At 37.9% G+C, this 20,323-nt stretch overlaps 1 protein-coding gene across 17 annotated transcripts in view; it reads right to left on the bottom strand.

Annotated features, from left to right (window-relative positions):
- Nucleotides 1-1,430: 1,430 nt before the first annotated feature.
- The window catches only part of obscnb (obscurin, cytoskeletal calmodulin and titin-interacting RhoGEF b), a 54,010-nt gene continuing 35,117 nt past the window's right edge, over nucleotides 1,431-20,323 (bottom strand). For all 17 annotated transcript variants that reach the window (XM_084102272.1, XM_084102281.1, XM_084102282.1 and 14 more), the window contains 31 exons: nucleotides 19,113-19,388; nucleotides 18,594-18,866; nucleotides 18,216-18,506; nucleotides 16,543-16,812; nucleotides 14,847-16,115; nucleotides 14,285-14,566; nucleotides 13,916-13,997; nucleotides 13,648-13,781; nucleotides 13,118-13,315; nucleotides 12,879-12,920; nucleotides 12,616-12,714; nucleotides 12,262-12,480; nucleotides 12,032-12,062; nucleotides 11,873-11,916; nucleotides 11,604-11,705; nucleotides 9,142-9,281; nucleotides 8,637-8,837; nucleotides 8,371-8,447; nucleotides 8,119-8,289; nucleotides 7,588-7,747; nucleotides 7,340-7,456; nucleotides 6,997-7,161; nucleotides 6,690-6,848; nucleotides 6,048-6,225; nucleotides 5,168-5,281; nucleotides 4,917-5,084; nucleotides 4,697-4,799; nucleotides 4,112-4,241; nucleotides 3,918-4,020; nucleotides 3,471-3,513; nucleotides 1,431-2,966 (listed from right to left, as the gene is read on the bottom strand). In XM_084102272.1, the coding sequence (XP_083958398.1) occupies nucleotides 1,889-2,966; nucleotides 3,471-3,513; nucleotides 3,918-4,020; nucleotides 4,112-4,241; nucleotides 4,697-4,799; nucleotides 4,917-5,084; nucleotides 5,168-5,281; nucleotides 6,048-6,225; nucleotides 6,690-6,848; nucleotides 6,997-7,161; nucleotides 7,340-7,456; nucleotides 7,588-7,747; nucleotides 8,119-8,289; nucleotides 8,371-8,447; nucleotides 8,637-8,837; nucleotides 9,142-9,281; nucleotides 11,604-11,705; nucleotides 11,873-11,916; nucleotides 12,032-12,062; nucleotides 12,262-12,480; nucleotides 12,616-12,714; nucleotides 12,879-12,920; nucleotides 13,118-13,315; nucleotides 13,648-13,781; nucleotides 13,916-13,997; nucleotides 14,285-14,566; nucleotides 14,847-16,115; nucleotides 16,543-16,812; nucleotides 18,216-18,506; nucleotides 18,594-18,866; nucleotides 19,113-19,388 (6,719 nt within the window). In that variant the 3' untranslated portion in view covers nucleotides 1,431-1,888. The remainder of the gene's footprint in view (nucleotides 2,967-3,470; nucleotides 3,514-3,917; nucleotides 4,021-4,111; nucleotides 4,242-4,696; nucleotides 4,800-4,916; nucleotides 5,085-5,167; nucleotides 5,282-6,047; nucleotides 6,226-6,689; nucleotides 6,849-6,996; nucleotides 7,162-7,339; nucleotides 7,457-7,587; nucleotides 7,748-8,118; nucleotides 8,290-8,370; nucleotides 8,448-8,636; nucleotides 8,838-9,141; nucleotides 9,282-11,603; nucleotides 11,706-11,872; nucleotides 11,917-12,031; nucleotides 12,063-12,261; nucleotides 12,481-12,615; nucleotides 12,715-12,878; nucleotides 12,921-13,117; nucleotides 13,316-13,647; nucleotides 13,782-13,915; nucleotides 13,998-14,284; nucleotides 14,567-14,846; nucleotides 16,116-16,542; nucleotides 16,813-18,215; nucleotides 18,507-18,593; nucleotides 18,867-19,112; nucleotides 19,389-20,323) is intronic.

Raw genomic sequence — 20,323 nt, 5'->3', positions numbered from 1 at the left:
ATCAATATCATGTGATATCAGTTTATAATACACATCCAAATATACTCTTTATTTTTTAAAGCAACAACATCAGAACTTCAAGATGTACATTTTTATTTATATTTATTCAAGTTTTTTCTTTTTTCTTTTATCAGCTGAACACCTTTGGCATTCCTAATTTATTTTGCTTTTACCAAAACCTTTCAAACAATGTGATCCACCAAAACAACACAAATTATGTTACACATGCAAATTTTGGTTGATACAATTTTAAGTTCAAACACGTTTAATATATATATATAATATATATATATATATATATATATATATATATATATATATATATATATATATATATATATTAGTATTACTCCAGTAAATCTCAAAACTTTTTAAATCTGTAAATACTATGTGCTTAAAGTCATGTTGCACAAGAAATACTTTTTAAAATAAATCTTCTAAAGTCATTAAATAGATTTTGTGTTTGTTATGTTTCTTAACTCTTAAAATCTCCCACCACTATTCTTTTGACCATCTACAAAACCCCATACATTCACATTTCAACACTAAAATGCTGACCACACTGAATAGTCTTCATTGCAAGATGACATATCCAAAGTTTTTGGTACATTAACATAGACCTCCGATTCAACAAGCCACAGTGTATTACACCAAATTACAACAAGTGCAATCAACTTGACAGAAAAAGTTGATCTGGATTTTTAGATGTTGAAAAACTCAAATATTTGATACTGTATATGTGTATATATAATGCTGAGGAACACTGATTCCATACAGCACACACATGACATTCAGATAAACCACAATCGTATTGTTGAAATCCAAAGAAGTTTACTTTGGATTTCTTGACATAGCATTTCTTAGTACACTGCCCGGCCAAAAAAAAAGTAAATTGGATCATTATTGAGTGATTATTATGTTTCTATCATGTTATATGTTTGGGAACAGTTCTTCTAACCCTAGTTGGTGGAGGATGTAGCTTTTAATTTGTTTAAACAACCATGTAAGGAAGACACATCATGGTCATATTCCAGGATGATAATGTCAAGACTCATCAAAAATTGATGCACCGCTTAATGGAAATAAATGTTATGATGTTTTTGCTCAAGATCTTGTATTGTCAATGCAAGAGTCCAGCACTCTGTAAAGTCTCCTCCAGCACATCCCAAAGACTTTCAATGAATTTAAGGTCTGGACTCAGAGGTCCCGACCATTCTTTCACAATCTGAGCCTGATGAATCTTAACACTGTCATCCTGGAATATGGTCATGATGTGTCTTCCTACATGGTTGTTTAAGAAATGTAAAGCTACACACTCCATCAATTAGGGTTAGAAGAACTGTTCCCAAACATATAACATGATAGAAACATAATAATCACTGCAATAATCCAATCATAGACTCTTAAGAAACTTTTTTGGTTTTGGCCAGTGTATAGATGTATTGCTGACATTAATTCCATACAGCACATAAATGACATTCAGATAAACCACAATCTTATTGTTGAATCTTATTAAAGAAATTTAATTTGGATTTCTTGACATAGACGTGTATTTCTTAGTATGTCCTTTAGACAAAAAGACAGCTGTACTGTCCATATTTGCACATTCATGTTGAACTTGCCGTTCCCAAGCGCAGCTGCACGTTTGATTTCACGCTTACGGGAACTCAAGTAATTTTAAAGTCTTCATTAGGTAGAATATAAAGGCATCGAGTTTGGCGAGTGAATCCTATGCAAAAAGTGTCGCCTCAACATGGAATGATCCAGAAGCTTTGCGTTTGAATTAGATTGCAAGATTTTACAGAAGTGTTCCCATTTAAGACTCGGGCTAATGTATGTCCTGATTTTGTATGCCGGAAACAAGCTTCGAAGATTCTATTCCTCTCGATTACTGCTTTTCAAATGGCTTCTTCTTGCTGATCTGAAGAGTGATTTGTCCGGTTGGTGTGTAGCTGCAGGTTTGTGCGGACACTTGCGTTTTGAAGCTCTGCAGACCTCCCTCCTTTCCTCTCTGGACCTCGGAGCAGTACGTCGGCTGGACGTCAAACCTCGCAAAGCTACTGGCATGCGGTGAATGGTTAGATGAAGGTTCTTCAGTCACATGAATAGGTATGGTCTTCTCTCGCCTTGACCGAGAGCTGCCGCTCACTGATGAACCTGGAGTAAACATGCTGGAAATATGTTCCTTGAAGGATCCGAAGAAACCCATGCGAGGCTTTGCAGATGCCACTGGACGTCCCACGTGCAGCAGAATGGGTTTTCCAATGACAGGCTCGTTTATTTCTCTCTGCAACACCGAGATCTCACTTGGCTTCTCATCAGGGACGTGATGGTCTGCACGGCTGCCGAAAGTCTCACCTTCCTGAGGGACGTAGTCCTCGAGGTCTTCAAGAGTAAGAACTCGATTCCCATCAGTCAGTATTTTGCAGTCTCCAAGTTCGTCGTCTTCGGGCTCCAGGACAATAGTTCCCTCCTCATCTTCATCAGTCTCAACCAAGACATATGGGTTACTAATATCTCCTGTAACGGTTGGGTATATTGTCACATTGTCAACCTCAGACACATTCTGCACAGTTTCCTCTTCATCAGTACCAGAAGATGCTTGTAGAAGCATTTCGGCACTCATTGTCTCCTCTACTAACTTGTTGTTGGAGTTATTAGTGTTTGGATTGCCAAGTGGTGACAACTTGCCGGGGGAAACGCCCCTTCTCCTTGGTAACTTGGGTGATTTGTTCACTTTATACTCGATTATTTCCTCGACTTCCACCCATCTTGGGTTCCTGGCCGTGGCACCCTCTGGATCTTGAACGTACAGTGTCGGGACAGTCTTCCTGGCCAGGGTTCGTCTCTGTCTGGGCGGTTCGGGAGTGGACGTCTCTGAGCGGTGAGCTCCCATGGGTGATGGTCTTGGGGACGCGTGGCGTTTCATACGAGTGTTCTTCACCACTGTGGTGATGGTCTCCTCGCTTAAAGTGGAAAAAATCACATTTGTGAGTATGATTCATGATAGATGCACACAGTAGACATAAACAGAATGCATAGCATTAGTCTAAATCTGCCATCAAATTTACAAACTGTGATATGTAAGGCCAGTTTACACTTATCAATACTTGTATAATACATTTTGAAGAATTGTATTATATTATATTAAGATAAACTATTTTAACATATTTTGAAATGTAATTTTTTCCTGTGATCAAAGCTGAATTTTCAGCATCATTACTCCAGTCGTCAGTGTCACATGATCCTTCAGAAATCATTCTAATATGATGATTTGGTGTTTAAGAAACATTTTTTTCGGATTATTTGATTGATAGAAAATTCAAAGAACAGCATTTATTTGAAATAGACATTTTGTTTTATCAATTTAATGTGTGTTTGCTTAGTAAAAAAATAAAAAATATTCTTACAGATACAGACCCCAAACTTTTGAATGGCAGTTTGTGTTTAGGTGCATGTTTGAGACTTACATAATTATGGTTTTCTTCGGTATTTTCGTCTCTTGTTCCGTTACTAGTTGAAAAACAACATAAAAATGGTATTAAATGAGTTACATAATCAAACAAACATCACATTTATTTTAGTTATTAAATTTCAGTTAATTCACAGCTTGTCAAAGAGGTACAAAGATGACGCTGAAATATGAAAAATACATGGTCAGATTTCTAAATATAGGTAAATTTATATTACAACATGTACTTTTCTTATTTTCTGGAACCATGAAACTAACTTTCATAGTAGCCCCTTTATTAAAACCATTAAATATTGTACAAGAATGTGTACGTACATGTTTTTTGTTTGTTTTTTGTCACGTTTTAAGTTTTTAGTAAGTGAAATCATAACAGATGGGAAAGGCTGTCATATTTTTATGTTTTTTTTTATTAGGTGGCATATGTGTGTTGACAGATGTCTCTTACCTTCTATAGTGATGGCCTGATCTGCTCTACGTTCTCCAGCCTTTGCCACAGCAGGAGTGATCAGCTGTGCCGCACACCTGGCACTGCCCAGACGGTTCGACAGCTGCAAATGAATGATATGATGATCATTGGCTTAATTCCTCATGGTTAGAGTAAAGTAAGAACTTAAAGGACTAAAGCAAGGATGTCCATACCTCACATTCATAGTGTCCGAGGTCTCTTTCTCCAGGGTTCTTGATAACTAGAACCAACACTCCACTGCGTGATTCACTGTATGTCTGAAACTTCTCCTGGTCTGTCAGTAGTTTACCCTCCTTAAACCATCTGTGCAGGGAAATGCCATAGCTTAACACTAACCCAACACATTTTGTCAGTGAAACGGATGACATTGTTGGGTTTAGAAATTTATGGAATGCCTTGATTGGAATTTTATGACATGAATCACCCGGAGTTATTTTGGCTCATTATTTAAACATAGTGTAATATATACTATGGTTAAAAAGTTTGGCATTGGTAAAATAGCTCTATTTGAATATATTTTAAAATGTAATTCATTCCTGTGATGCAAAGCTGAATTTTCAGCATCATTACTCCAGTCTTCAGTGTCACATGATCCTTCAGAAATCATTCTAATATGCTGATTTGCTGCTCAAGAAACATGTTATTGTTATCAATGTTGAAAACAGTTGTGCTGCTTCGTTTTGTAACATCATAAATGTCTTTAATGACATTTAATTTTTGAATGTCAGTGTAAATATTAGTTTAAACGGAGTCACTACCTTATCTTGGGACTTGGTGCACTCTGAATGGTGCAGGTGAACTGAGCATCTTCTCCTGGAAAGAGTGTGGCGTTCCGGATCTTATTCACAAAACGTGGAGGTACTGCAAGATATGGAATAAAAATCAACACAAATTTAATTAAATCCTTTCACAGATTGTGAAACCAGCTTTACTAAGTTAGTCACATCAGGTTGCTCTCAATTCACGTCCGTCACTCACCCTGCACAGTGATTTTGCCTAGTGTGCTGGCGTTGCCCGCAGAGCTGGTGGCGAAGCACATGTACTGGCCAGAGTCGTCTGCCGTCATGTTGTCCAATATGAGTGTGCAAGAGCCGTCTGGGTCCTCAATGATGATGTGATGAGGATCCGCCTCCACAGCTCGCCCGTCTGTTTGTGAGAGTCGGATGGATGAATTACTTTACTTCTTAGAAGACATCAAGAGGGGAAAAACCCAAGATTTGGTTCCTTACCTTTGTACCAGGTGACCTGTGGTTTTGGGACACCAGTGACCTTGCAGGCGAGCTTCACTGTCTGTCCAAGCTCTGCTGTTAAGTCTGTCAACACTGAGTCGAAATCTGGAAGGCCTGTAATAATAGTAAAATGCTACATTTTAGGACTAGGGTTTATTATTATTGTAGTATTCAAGAACATGACCGTACTTAATAGATGATGATGTTTCATAAGTGGAGTGTGTTTTGCCATGTCACTAAAGTGCAGCAGGGATGACATATTTTTGTAGACCAAAACCTGGTTAAAAAACATTTTTTTTTAATTGTTTGAATGTGTTTTTTGAAACCACAAAATAAATCAGTAATACCCCCTTGTGATTTTTTTTGTAAAGCTTGAAAAAGGCGGTTGCTAACAAGTGGCTAAATGGGACTACAGAGGTTGGCGAATGGGTAAACTCATTTACTCACTAGTTCACTCTTACAGCCTCATTGTGTTTATAATTGTGCTCATGCAAACTATTCTAACTCAAACCTTCCAACTTGTAGATTTTAAATATTAAAAGAGTTGTTGGAAGCTTAGTGGTGTTGACATGGTGTTGTTCATTTGTAGCCTAACCTTAGCTTTTTACTTTTGGCAATTGTATTTAAGCTTCAAAATGTAAAAGTTGAGTTCATTTGTGAAGACTATCATGACGAACAAAACGTGTAAGAATTATAAACTTTTTGCTGGTCACAGAGCTTATTTTCTGCAATAATCCAAAAGCCAATGGAAAAACCCTTTTGGTTTTTGAAGAGGAAACTAGGGTGAAGCAATCTTCTGGGTTGGTCTAAAAAACACTTCAGTGCTCTAGTCAAGGTGAGACATGCTAACATGTGCATCATGCTAATGTTGGTGACTTACTCCACGCTGGCATGCTATACCGCTGCTGAAGGTCACGGAGGTCGCGGAGCCATGAGTTCTTGATGATGACAGTCCGTGCCTGCAGAGTGTATTTTCTCACAGAGTCCTCACGCTCATGCCAGATCTCAAATGCTCTCTCATCACCCTCCACAGTGTCGTTCACGTCAATGTTCGTGAGCTAAAGCCATGTAGGAAGACACATCATGGTCATATTCCAGGATGACAATGTTAAGATTCATCAGGCTCAGATTGTGAAAGAATGGTCGGGACCTCTGAGTCCAGACCTTAAATTCATTGAAAGTCTTTGGGATGTGCTGGAGGAGACTTTACAGAGTGCTGGACTCTTGCATTGACAATACAAGATCTTGACCAAAAATGTATGCATCTCTTGATGGAAATAACATCACAACATTTATTTCCATCAAGAGATGCATACATTTTTGGTTAAGATCTTGTATTGTCAATGCAAGAGTCCAGCACTCTGTAAAGTCTCCTCCAGCACATCCCAAAGACATTCAATGACTCACTTTCACTGCAACAATGATCCAATCAATCAATCAATGATCGACTTATTTTCTGGCCAGGAAGTGTACGTGTGTCACTTAATTACAGTCATTCAAAAAGCATTTGATAAGCTCTAACCTTCATCATATTCTTAAACACATATGTTTGTGTGTCCATATTTGTGTCTCTCTTCTGCTTGCAGATGACCACATGGTTTTTGAAGAGGAAAACATGGCGGTGGTGACCTCTGGAAGATGATCGAACTCCAGGAGCTCCTTCCCAAATAGTGAAAGGCCCCTGTAGAACAAAGAAAAATCCAGAACTTCACTACAAACAAGTTGTTAAATTTAACTACAAGAAAGTGAAATAGGCAATATGAGAGCACTTTATCAAAAAGCAACTATCCTGTACGTAAATGTGTGACATTTGAGATTAGAGACCGTACCTGTCTAATAGGTTCTCCCAACGCCTCCAGATTGGCGGGGTAGTTCTCTATGAGAGATACATGGTGTGTGTTCTCTGAGCGCTGGGAGAGGGACGACACCATTGCATAGGCCTGCTCCAACAAACAGCAGTTCTGACCGTTCTTTGCTTTGTTCCGGATCAATTCCTATAATGAAATCGGGGAATTGGAAAGGGATGCTCACTTTCAATTATTATGCATCACAGAATACATAACACAATTCTTAAATGCATTTTTAGATAGTTATTCAGCCTTTTGCAAGTGGAAATTGGAGTTTTTTTCTTCACACAGAAACGCAGTATTGTGGTATTCAAGTTTTTATTACCTTCAGTAAAGCCCTGTACTTTAGAATTCTCTCTGGTGGTCTCTGAAGATAAGCATTGATGCTGAGCACTGGACAGTCTGAGGGGTCGACATCTGCCAACTCTGAGACTGTATAATTCTAATGAAAAAAAGATATAAAACAGGTTATGCTCTGCGTCTTCTGAATACCAAATTATTTTAGTTTACGGACAAAGAAAAAATGTAGTTTTCATGCCCCTAGAAATCCATGACATATTTTTGTAAAACCACCTTGAAATATTGGTGCACTTCTTTCTCACTGATGGCGGACTCAGCCTGTGACTGTCCAATGAGGTACTGTAGATATTTCTCAAAACCTTCAGAGTTTCTTAAGAAATGCATGGCAATGTCATCATCTGTGTCACAATCACGCAGACCGGGCAGCAAAGAGCTGGAAAACAGACAACAGTCAAAGTTTTATCAAGATTTTTACAAAACTAGCTTATAAATGAAGAAACTAGTTCTTTACACACTAAATTTTAGATATAGGCCTGGTTTCACAGACAGGGCTTAGATTAAGCCAGGATTAGACCTTAGTTAAATTAGGACATTTAAGTAGCTTTTATAAACGTGCCTTAGAAAAAAACATTACTGGTGTGCATCTTGAGACATATTTTTAGATATGTCAGTGCAAGTTGCTTTCAGTTAAAACAGCTCAAACATGCATGCTAGTCTGGGTCTAGCTTAAGCCTTGTCTGTGAAACCGGGGGATAGAGTTAACCATAGAATTAACAATAATATTTGATTGTCTGAACTTTGTACCTGCTGTGGAAGGATTTCAAATCACTGATATTACGGAAGATGGTTTCCTTCTGGCTGGCGATATCAGGTGGTGTGCTCTCCTCATCCACACGCTTCAGATGGTGTGATGTGAAAAACTCAATCTCCTTCAGAAACTCAGTCTCTGTGTTGATCAGCTCCTGAACAAGTTGACTAGGTACAAGTGAAACGGAGGTAGAATGAGCAAAGTTCTAGTACAGAATAAAATGCACATTTTATGTGTCTAGATTTTACCAGAGTTTCTTCTTGTACTCTGTATCGGTGACTTCCTCTCTGGTGGTCTCTGGGAGGTCTGTTAAATCTGCAGACAGCTACAACACAACCAATCCATCATTAGTAAGAAATTATGAAGATACACTGCACTTGTCATTACATTATATGCATTTTTAACCCTAGTGTCAAATTTTAAACTCACTAGTCCATTATGAATGACCCTAATTTAAGTTTCACATGCTATTGCATTAACCAGTGTGTGTATATATATATATATATAAACAGACCTTCAGTCTTTTGTCAAGATACGCAGGTGAGACCCATCCCTGGCGAGACGGGTTGGATTTGGTAGGTTTGGTACGGACCAGCCATTTAAGTGGGTGGGCAGAGTCCAGAACCTCCACATACTGGCCCTCTTTCAGAGCGATGGTATCTTTACTGACACCCATGGGGTTGTAATCAGCTGTCACCACGTAGATATCAAACATCTGCACAGATGCATTGAGATAACAGTACATTTAGAAAATGTGTAATGCACTTTAAAAACATGAGAATGCTCCGGATTCTGCTTTTAAATATCCTTTTGTGAACTAAATAATCAACGAGATGCTTATCTCACATAATAAATAATATGAACTACAAAATTATTATTCTGACATAATTGTTTCCCCCTTTTACAATAAATGGTAAATGAATGTGTTAAAAAACAGAATGCAACAGGTCTGACATATAATAATAATAATAATAATAATAAAATTGTTGATGACATCAAGAGTGTGATGTTTGTGATACCTCTCCCCTGGCATCTCCTTCATCCGATTCAGACGATGAGTCTGCGATGAGAGATGTAGGGCGTGATCGGCCGTGATATGGAGATGGTGATGGTGTTTTTGTTTCATCATCACTGTCAGCTCCTGGGACACGTAATGAAGCTTGAAGCAGACAGTGATAAAAAGGTTAGAGGAAGAAAGGGATAATGTTATTAGGTATCAGCTCTGACAGCATGGGCTTTAGCATCACATGTGAACTACAAAACATTTGTATAATCATTGTTCAATTAATAATCAGCAGACTAAGCATGTAATTTAATAATATTAATTTGGACATGAAATTTGAATAATATTATATATATATAGAGAGAGAGAAATTTTTTTTCCCCATAGGGTTTACCAGGCCACACACACGTGTGCACATATCTAACATATGTAGGACCTACTTCAGAATTTCAATGGTTTCCAAAATACAAACTTGATAAATACTATTAGCTATATATATATATATATATATATATATATATATATATATATATATATATATATATATATATAAACACCAAATAAACAATGGTGTTTGCGTGGTAATGATCTTTACTTTACAACACTCAAACTGTGGCACGCGCACATAAGGGGGCAGCATACGATAATTAATTTCATTATAAATTCACATAGTGTATTTGACATAATAGCTCTTGTCAGACGTCAGTTTTATTACCGCACAAATATTAACATTATCACTGCCGTCTTAGCAACCGCCTGCTTACATTTAATAGCGCGAAATTGCGATGAAGAGTTTTTCTGTGAAATATTGCCGCCGTTTTTTAAAATACCGCGACCTGATGGTAAACACAGCTACTGACCCCCGTACTGAAATTCTAGCTAAAACAGACAGAAAAGAGATTATATGGAATAATATCGCCAAAATGGATGCTGAGAACGATTTATGAGGAAAACTGTCCAGTTTCGCTAACCTAAAGAGAAGGTAAGCAGAATTGTTCTTATTATTTAGCCTACAAAGTGAAAATGTGTCTCATTGTGATCGTGTCTCAGGCTGGTGGGTGTAAGTAAAGAAGATTGAAAAAAGTTTGGGATCCACTAGATTTAAATATACTTTACAAAAACATAATTATGTGTTATTTTACAAACTAAGTATAACGTTACCCAGTCAAATTCTTCCATTGCTCAATTTGAGCATGTATTCGGACAAGCTTTATGTAGTGTAGCTTTTTTTTGTAGAAACAATGCAAATAACAACAGTGACAGAAAAAGAAGATTTTTTAAATATCATTTGAGCTCACCTGTAAGGTCCATTATCAGTTTTTTTTTAAAATCATCTATGACTCTGGATATAATAACTAATGCTGTAAACCATGTTTCTCCTGTGATTTAACATGCACTATCATGCTTGTGTAAAAACTAAATTGTGCCCACACAAATATTAATGTATTGCTCATGCAATCCCATATCTAAATGAATATGGAGTCGAGCGTTCATCCATTTTCTCTGTGTATACTGAAACAGAGACACCTTGAAAGTGTAAAAATGAGACACTGATTTTCAAAATGTCCAGTTTATTCTGAATTGTGACAAAATGGCCCTGATTTTAAAGAACCATGACTTTATTACCAGCAGGCCATACTTAAAGCATTTTGTACTTTACATTTTAGTATCTTAAATTTAGGGTTTTCTTTCTTTCTTTTTTCAATGTTGAGAACAAAAGAAATAGACAAGCAACGTGATTAACAACAGCATAGCCTCATGGAGAAAAAGTCAAAGTTCTGGTGTAATACACTGGAGGTTCTGCGGATACATACTGGTTACTTTGGGCCAAGATTTCATCCACTGGAGCACTTGATGGTTCTGTAAGCTGTCTGAACAAATCAATGCTTCAATGAGAATGTGAGTGAATAGAGGGATGAGAGGATGGATGGATAGTTTGAAGGATAGACAAAAGAATGGAGTCAGTGAACTGCACAGGGTTTCGGGGGATCCAGAGAGATAAGGTTTTATATATTTTGTCAGTAAACTGCATAGGAATTGGGAATATATATATATATATACATACATACATATATATATAAAATAGAAGGGAAGTCCAGGAAAATATGCTCACAAAAAATTCCTGAGTATAATTAATGATTTAAAAAGTGAATATAAAAACAGGTGTACTCCATTTCAGTACTCAGTACATCCTGTGAGATGAATTCAAAGCATTTGGGCACACGCAAAGCTCATTCAAAAACAGCGCATACTGTTTTGAGTGAATTTTAGGATGCATCTGTAGAGAAAGACTACATTAAAACAATAAATTGTTATTTTGCACTATTATAACTATGACATCAAGAATGATAAAAAAATAGTACAGTACAAATAGTACACACATTTATACACATTGTAATTCAGTGTAATACTGCGGCAGTGCAGGTTACAAAAATATTAGCTCAATATTATTGACTGAAAATTATTGTTTTCTCTTACCTTGAGTGAACTTGGCAGATACCATTTCTGTGATTTGGGTTGTGAGTTTTTGTAAGAATTCCTCTGTACCCACTTCACCCATGTAAGGTAGTTTGATCTCTCCTAAGATGTTATCACAATAATCACTTATATTGCAGCAAATTACATCAGAACTCCCTGATGGCAGTCACTCACTCTGATATAATCTGACAGCCCACTAAAAGTATAAAGTAGTTAAAAAAGAAATTTAAATAAATACTTAAACAGAACATCATCTATCAAATATTCACCTTTGCCCGCTTCCTCTGGTGGGCTAATAGTAATTCCTAGAACCCTGGAGAAAAAAATATTATAATTAAACATTAACATCCAAATATGTAAAACTGTACAATGTTTAGATTAATAAAATAATTTAATTGATAGCTGTAAGCTTTTATATTTAAACTTACTCTGGCCCCACTTTGCTCTTTTGCTCTGGTGCTGTTGGATAGAAAATTATAAGCATGATGATTAAAAGACCAGGTTATTTATTAATAAATTCTATTTAACGAGCAATAAAGTCAAATAGGTCCATATACCAGAAATATTCTTGGCATAAAATAATATTTTTATAAAAATAAAAAAAAGTCATGTGATCCTGACATCACTATGGTCAATAACTAAACCATGAGTTCCTGACCTGTCTCCACATCCAGCCGGGCTGTGTTAACTGACTGTCCAGCACGGTTGGTGGCAATGCAAGTGTACATGCCACCATGATTTTTTTCCACTTCCATAAGGATTAGACTATGCTGACGGCCAGAGCTGGCCACCTTGTAACCTGGTGTGTCTGCCTTGATCCACAAAACATCCTTATCTGACACTTCCTTTAACCAGTTCACAGATGGGGTTGGGGAACCTTCGGAAGACAGTGACTTAGCTTAGCATGTTTTCACCTTATGTAACATGCAACTGAACATTGTGCTTAATGCTTTGCTGTATTTCACAAAATTGCATGTAAAGTCATTTAATTTATTGTGGTAACACGCCATACCTTCCACTTTGACTGACAGCGTTATACTTGCTCCCTGTTTCACCTTCTTGTTGCTGAACCTCTCCAGGAAGCGTGGTGGCACAAGTGGCACCTTTGAATCTATTTGTGGAAAAATACAAGTGGCATAGCAAATGATATGCATGCTTAATCTTTCTTATTACTGCAAATTTCAAAATGCATTTGCATCTGTTCGTACCATGTGGAACAACGATTCACAATTACATGTGCTGTGTGCAAGACTATGTGACATTACAGATGTTTACCTCTCATTCGTCCCTGTTCAGGTGCTGGGCGCTCTCCAGGAGCTAACAAATGGAAATCATGTAAACAAACAAAGAAACATTTTAGTATTTATTTAGCACATTATAATAAACACACATTTTATGAGAAAAAATCACTATAATTATAATTTATAATATAATTTCACCATGCTTCCAATTCCTGTCAAAGACACCATGGAAGTGACACATAAAAAGGCTTAAAGCTTAAAAGGAACATTTACCCAGTACATTCAGTCGTGCTGAAGAGTAAGCAGATCCAGCTATATTGCTAATGTATGCTGAGTATTCTCCAGTGTCCTCCCGCTTAACATCCAAAATCTCAAGACTGTGGTGATCTCGCTCGGTCGACAATACAATTCTGCTGGAGGCTTGAAGTGGGGTGCCATCTTTGAACCAGTAAACTCTTGGTGTGGGAAATCCTGCAGAATGGTGTTAAACATGAAATTGTGTTTGCAACCCCATTTTATTTCTGCAATGTAACAGCTGAAAATTAAAGTCGTCTTAGATGCAAAGTTATGTGAATGTGTATTAAGGATATAAACAAGGTCATTAAAAATAGGATGGACAGAAAAAAGGATGCAGGACATTAATGTCATTATGCTCAGAGCGGCTGGAGTTGAATAGCAGATACGACAGGTGCAGATGTAAAAAGAGGAAACACTTGGAATAAACAGTGCATGCATAAACAAAATACAGATAAAATAGAATCTGAAACAAAACAATTTGCATCCATGAAAAAAACATAACTGACCTTTGACCCTAACACTCATTTTGGCAATGGGTGCTCCAGGACTGAGGAATAAATCATGTAACTCATCCAAAACCTGAGGAAGCTGCTCGTCCTCTGCCACAGACTCAAAAGCCTCTGTGTCCCTGTGCTCCGAGCTAAGAGAGCAAACCAAACAAAAGCAGAAGCCCATGTAAAATTAGCATGAAATGCGAATCAGAGACTTGTTTTGGCTGGATCTGTGCAAAATGTATTGTGTACTTGTTAAAATCACTAAATGATTAAATCTCACCTAGACACATAGCCTTTAGCACTGACATAGGAAGATGTCTCTGTGGCATCAGCTGCTGTGTCATAGTCTGAGCTGCAAGACACTTCAAAGATACACAAGACTGAATCAGTGATTAGTTAGTAATAATAAAGAGCAATAAGAGCCTTCATCTTAAGTATGTTGAAAATGTAGGTGCATTTAGGGGACATCTACAGACAAACAATGACAATTATTCTTACAAAACGCATGCAGTTGCATTCTTACTCTTCACAGATGCACCGGTAAAAGAAAGTGCCATCTTTGTTAAAACGCTTTAATAGGGGATTACATTGCTTTCTTGTCTATATTTGTGAGTTTTGATTTGACACTTTCTTTTAACAGTGTACTCACTGTCCACTCTCAGCTCAGCCTTGCTGGAGGCGATGCCACTGTCATTTTCAGCCATGCATCGATATACGCCCATATCTGTGGGAAGCACAGCTGTGATGATCAGCTGGTGACGACCTTCCTGGTCTTCATTGATCATGTAGTGGTCATTTTCCTCCAACAGCTTTCCATCCTTGAACCATCGCACAGTGTGAGGGTGATTGCCAGCAATTACACAGTCAAAACTGACTGGAAATCCATCAGGAACATCCTGGCTACGAAGCTCCGTCAGGAAGACGGGGGCCGCTGGGAGGTTGGTAGGTGATTAAGATAACGATGAAGAGCAAACAAAACCGAAAAGAACAGAACATAGCAACACATTTGAGGAGGAATGCTGAACCAGGCGAAAAACATGACATGCCATCACTTTAAGATCCCAAAAAACAAGCAAGTCACAACATTTTTGTAAATATTAAAAGTGCTGCCCTATAATGACAAACATAATCCAGCACTGAACCATGCAACTTAATGAAGAACCAAACAACAGTAGCAAAAACAGGAAAACCAGATGGAAGAGGTGTCATACCAGGGGTTCCTCTCATGAAAGCAGGCATCGGTTGGTCCTGAGTTGGGGTTTGGGAGCCATCTTGGGAGAGGCCCATCTTTGTGATACGCAGCTCTACCTTAGAACCAGCTGCTGCTATGATGACTGTTTCGATGGGCACTCCTTGATAAGTAAACATTTCCTGGAAGCGTTGGGAAGCCACTTGAGCTTCTGCACGGTTATCAAAGCGGATGTAGATATACTGATCGTCTTCCCGGTAAGACTGTAGATCTGGTGGTGGTAAATCTCCTTCATCCGCACTCAAAAAAGGTTCCTCCTCCACATCCGGAGGAAGACGAGTACGAAGAAGTCGCCGCAATCGTTTACTTGCCTGACGTAAAGTCTCATCCATCTCACTCCCCGAGGAGCTCTCAGCTTCACTATCTGCACTGTAGCCCAGAGTGAGGGGTCGTCGCCCAGAAGATTCCCGCATTGACCCTATGGTGACTTTACCACTATGGGTGGAAATGCCAAACTTATTGGTGACTTCACAAGTATATACACCTGTGTCTTTGGTTGTGGCAGCTGTCACTACTAGAGAGCAGGTACCATCATTATAGATATCAATATGGTGGTGCTTGCCATCTATTAAGGGTTCACCATCCTTTAGCCAGCGAACTTTATCTGGCTTACCCTCCACAATGCACTCAAGATGAATTGTCCCATTGGGCTCCTTAGTCTGCTCTTTGAATACTTCTTTGAAGACTGGTCGCATGTCCTTTCTGGCTTTATAACCTTTGAAGGCTGCCTGAATCTTGACAGCAGCATCTAGCAACTCATCCCCTTTCTGAGCTTCCATGAGGGGCTCCACAGATGTCTTTGTAAAAGATTGCTCAGTCATCTGGAAGTGCTCATACAGTTTCTTGGAGGCAATGGTCTCAGTGTGACTTTCCACAGTCATCGAGGAATTGCTGCTTTTCTTGAGGTAAGACACCAAGCTTGTTGTCCCACTGAGAGATTCCTCATCAGAACTGGTATAGAGATTAGGCTCTACTGTGATTTTGGGAGCTGGCTCAACAGGTCTCTCTTTCTCTTTCACTTCTTTTTCAAGAACTTTTTCTTCTTTGCTTTGTACCTTTTCTTTTCCATCTTCTTCTGGTAATTCTGAAATTGAATCTAATGTGGGTTCCCGACTCATTCTCCTCTTCTTGGCCACTGCCTCCCACAAAGCATGTAGATCTCCCTCAGAAGCAGCTTCAGGAGGCAGTTTGGGCTGGTTGCCTGCATCCTGAAAAAGTGTTGTGCCATCTCCTGTAATCAAGGAGTCGTCATAAATCAGTCGCACTTATGCATATGGTAACATTTTTATGTTGGACATAAAGATAATTAAATAGATCAACAATGTGTCTCTGCAACAGCAATTGGTTAAGAAAACTCAGGTAATCTGAAGGTGTGAATAAAGAATAAAGTAGCATTATAAACTAAAACAATAAAGAGAAATAAACAAAATGAAGAGCTAAAAACATTAAATTAAAAACAAACAACCCATCAAAAGAGACTTCGGGAAGAGGAAAATAGTTGAATAATTTGAACACTGTTATCTTGTAATGAAGAAAATCATAAAGTCGCAAAGTTCCAAATTGTGACAAAGACAAGAAATTATAAGGTAGAAAAAAACCCACCAACAACAAAAAACAGTGAGAGCAAGTTAGATGCGAGGTTAAGCTAAGTAAAGTACCTTCGAGGTTGAGGTTGACTGAAGTCTTTGCCTCATTTGAGGCAACACAACAATAGACACCCTGGTCTGTAGGCTGGAAATCCTTAATGAGCAAAACTTGGCTCTTGCCCTCTTCTACCACTTGGTACTTGGCCCCAACCTCTATCTCTCTGTTGTCCTTTTGCCATGTGACTGATTTACTTTCTGCAGAAAGTTCACACTCCAAACGAACCATCTTTCCTTTTTGGAGCTTAGAGCTGGTTAACATTTTGGTCATGGTCACTGGTGCATCTGAAGACCAAAGGTCCATTCAAAGAACAGTTGAAGAAATGCAGCAAGAACTCAACAAGAACTAAGATTATTATTTACAAAAAATAGAAAATACACTTGTTTGGAGTAGTTTTTAGTGTTCTACTACACTGTAAAACCATTTGAGGAAACTGATTGCATCAGTTAATTTAAGTGTGCTTATTTCATTTTAATTCACTAAAAGTATATTTCCTAAACTCCACTCAAATATTGTATGTTGCTGAAACTTAAAAACATTAACTTTACCCTCTTATATTTACCAGCTAGCTATAATAGGTGCTAGTACAGCAAGAGAATATCAGTGCATCAGCAAGTGCAATTACTTTTCTTTTAAACAAAGCAGTGTAGAGATTTTGACACCTTTGCATACTTTGGCCCATCCTCAGGTTAACCACAGAAATGGAAACCCTCCCAAAACACAGACATAACAGAAACCCTTTTAAATACCATCATAACAACATCAAACAATGACAGGTCTCCCCCTAAATTAATATTGTGCAAAAACGCATTAAATAACATTTCATTTTTATTAATTTTAATAAATAGAGTCTGAAGCCAAGCACACTGGGAACTAGAAATCTGCTGTAACTGATTCAGTTTGAGTTCTGCTTAAAGGGGCTAGAAAGGGGCTATGTTTATTATGTTACTTTTTTCACTTTAGTTAGTGTGTAATGTTGCTGTTTTAGCATAAAAAAATATCTACAAGGTTACAAAGCTCAAAGTCCACTTCAAAGGGAGATATTTTATTTAACAGAATCCACATTTCAAGAACTACAACGAACGTCTCGACACGTTTTTTCAGGTTCTTATGAAGTCATAATGTTTCTCATTTAAATAATCTCCGCCCACAGAATATGCAAAAAAAGATGGTTAAGCTGCACTAGAGAAGATGAAGAGTGTTGTCTCTGTTTTTTCCGTTTTAAATCAGTTTTGAGTTTGCATAACTTTTTTTCTGTTGAGTGCAATAAACTTTCAGTAATATTTGAGTGAAATTAGATAATTTCATTTAATAAATTTGACTGTTAGGTTTTACAGTGTACTACTGTAGCATCTAATGCAGAGGTCTTCACTCCTAGTCCTAGAGTCACTTTCCTGCAGAGTTTAGTTCCAACTATATTTAAAACACACTTGAATCAACTAATCAAGGTGTTTGGATTTACTTAAAGTTAACCAGGTGTGTTGGAGCACGGTTGGAACTAAACTCTGTAAGAAAGTAGCTCTCCATGACCAGGAGTGAGGAACCCTGATCTAGGGCAGACTGCTAATAGCAAGCCTTCTGTACAGACTCATAGAGGCAGCTGGGTTAGATAACATACAATATACTCATTATGAACTCTATATGGTTGCTTTCAATAAATTGGTCAATTCAGTGAGTATCCACTTACCAAGCATCACGGTTTGAGGCAGCTGGACAGGCTCTCCAATGCCAGCACGGTTAATGGCTGCCACTCTGAACCTGTAACCTGCCCCCGGTATGAGGTTTTCAACCAGAAATTCAGTATTGCACACTGGTTCTGTGTGGCAGGGCAGCCAGAGGACACTGTCCACTAGACGCATTTCCACACGGTAACCAATGATTGGGCTTCCTCCATCATTGAGAGGGGTGAACCAAGACAAGGTAACGAACGTTGAGCCTTTGCTCACCAGCTCTGGATCTTCAGGGGGATCAGGCACAGCTACAAATAGCCAGACAAAATTAAAAAAGGTTAGTCAGCAAGTTATGGTAGGAAATTTTAATGAATGATGCACAAAATGACCCTTACCAATTGTGGTGAGTTTGGCCATGGATAATGCATCCCTAGCTGCAAATGTGATTTCCTGCGTGGGTTGAGCCTGGGCTTTCTTCAAAATGAGGCTGTAGGAAGAGCCACTGGCTCTCATGGCCCATTGGTCATTATGTTGAAGCTCAACACCATTTGCATACCAAGTCACTTCACTCTCAGGCACAGCTTCATTCAAAGAACACGTGAACTCAACTTGTTCTCCTGCAATGGCGGTCTTATCTTCCAAAGGCTTGACCACCTCCAGTTGCCAAGCTGTAGAGAACACATTCATAACATTCAAATGCATTTACATTTATGCTTTAGCATCATATTTAATATATGATGAAACTAGAGCATGAAACTAAAACAATAGTAAACAAAGCTATAACATTTAAAATAGAAAATAAGGTGCATTTTTATTCAAAATACAGTCATGGCCTATACGAGTCATTTTTATTTGATAAAACATGTTGTAAAACCTTTATATAATGTATAGCTAATAAAAGAGAAATGCCATACCTTTGACAGACAGAAGAGCAGTAGTTGATGAAGTGCCAGCTTGGAATGTAACCCTTGTGTTTTCACAAGGATGCAAGTCCTTTAAGAGCAGAAGATGGCGTCGGCCACTCTCAAAGGAAACAATCTCTACGTTTGCCGACTCCTTTACAGGCTTGCCATCGACTAACCACCGGCAGTCTTTGGTTTCAGGGCGTGACAAGGCGCATTCAAAAAGTGCTTCCCCACCACTAATGGTTTCCATGTTACTCAGCTCTTGGAGAATGTCAATGGGTTTAGCTGCAAAAGAAACACAATACCTGAAAAAACAATGGTTTTCTACATACCAAAACAAGTTGCAGTAGTATATAACTGATTGACCTTGGAAGAATAAAAACAATATTTCTGACCCTAAAACAATAACTGAATTCAGCACAATCACACTCGATTAACAATTCTTCCAACATTTCACTAGCATATAGCATTCAGTATTGAGTAGCATAAGAAGCAAAGGTAGCTGCAATAAAAGCTCATGATGGTTACTGCATAGCCAGCCAGACGAAAAACTGAAATTTTTGACTTGAGAAAAAAAAAGTGTTTTATTTGTGGGTGCCTTTGAATATTAGCTTAAAAATGTATAAAAATTACCTTGTGTCATATCGTGAGCTTAGAATTATAAGGTTCTATCTCCGTTTAGGGTAGTTCTGAGATATTGAGCATCAAAGTTTTTACATCCCAGCTGGCAAAACTGTTATGTAGTATAACCTACTATTATAGCTCAACAAGACCATCACCCTACAGGTACTTTGAGGATAGAATATCAAAATCCTGGCACATTTGGAAATGGGATTTTTTAAGATGGCCCAAATGGAGATAGAACCTTATAATTCTGAGAGCTCTGATTCTGTTTGGAATTATAAGGTTCTATCTCCACTTTTACAAATAAAACTCCACATTTCAAAGAATAAATGTATATAACCATTGATTTTAATCAATTTATATATTTATAATACAAGCACACAGCTTGTAGTATATAATATAATATAATATATAATAGTATAGTATACATCAAAGCCAAGCAAGTTTGTAAGAAAAAATGTTATTTTTATTTTCAAAGAACATGGACATGGATGCATCCTGATGCATCCACCACCCCCTCTGTGCTCTGAAACATTTTAAAAAATGAAAGATGGATTAGTTAGAAAGAAAGAAATATTAGTTAGAAAGATAGAAAG

Source organism: Abramis brama, assembly GCF_963993115.1.
Source record: "Abramis brama genome assembly, chromosome: 24".
NCBI classification, from domain to species: Eukaryota; Metazoa; Chordata; class Actinopteri; order Cypriniformes; family Leuciscidae; genus Abramis; species Abramis brama.
The sequence above is the reverse complement of the archived record's forward strand: the minus strand, read 5'-3'. Positions and strand labels throughout refer to the sequence as shown.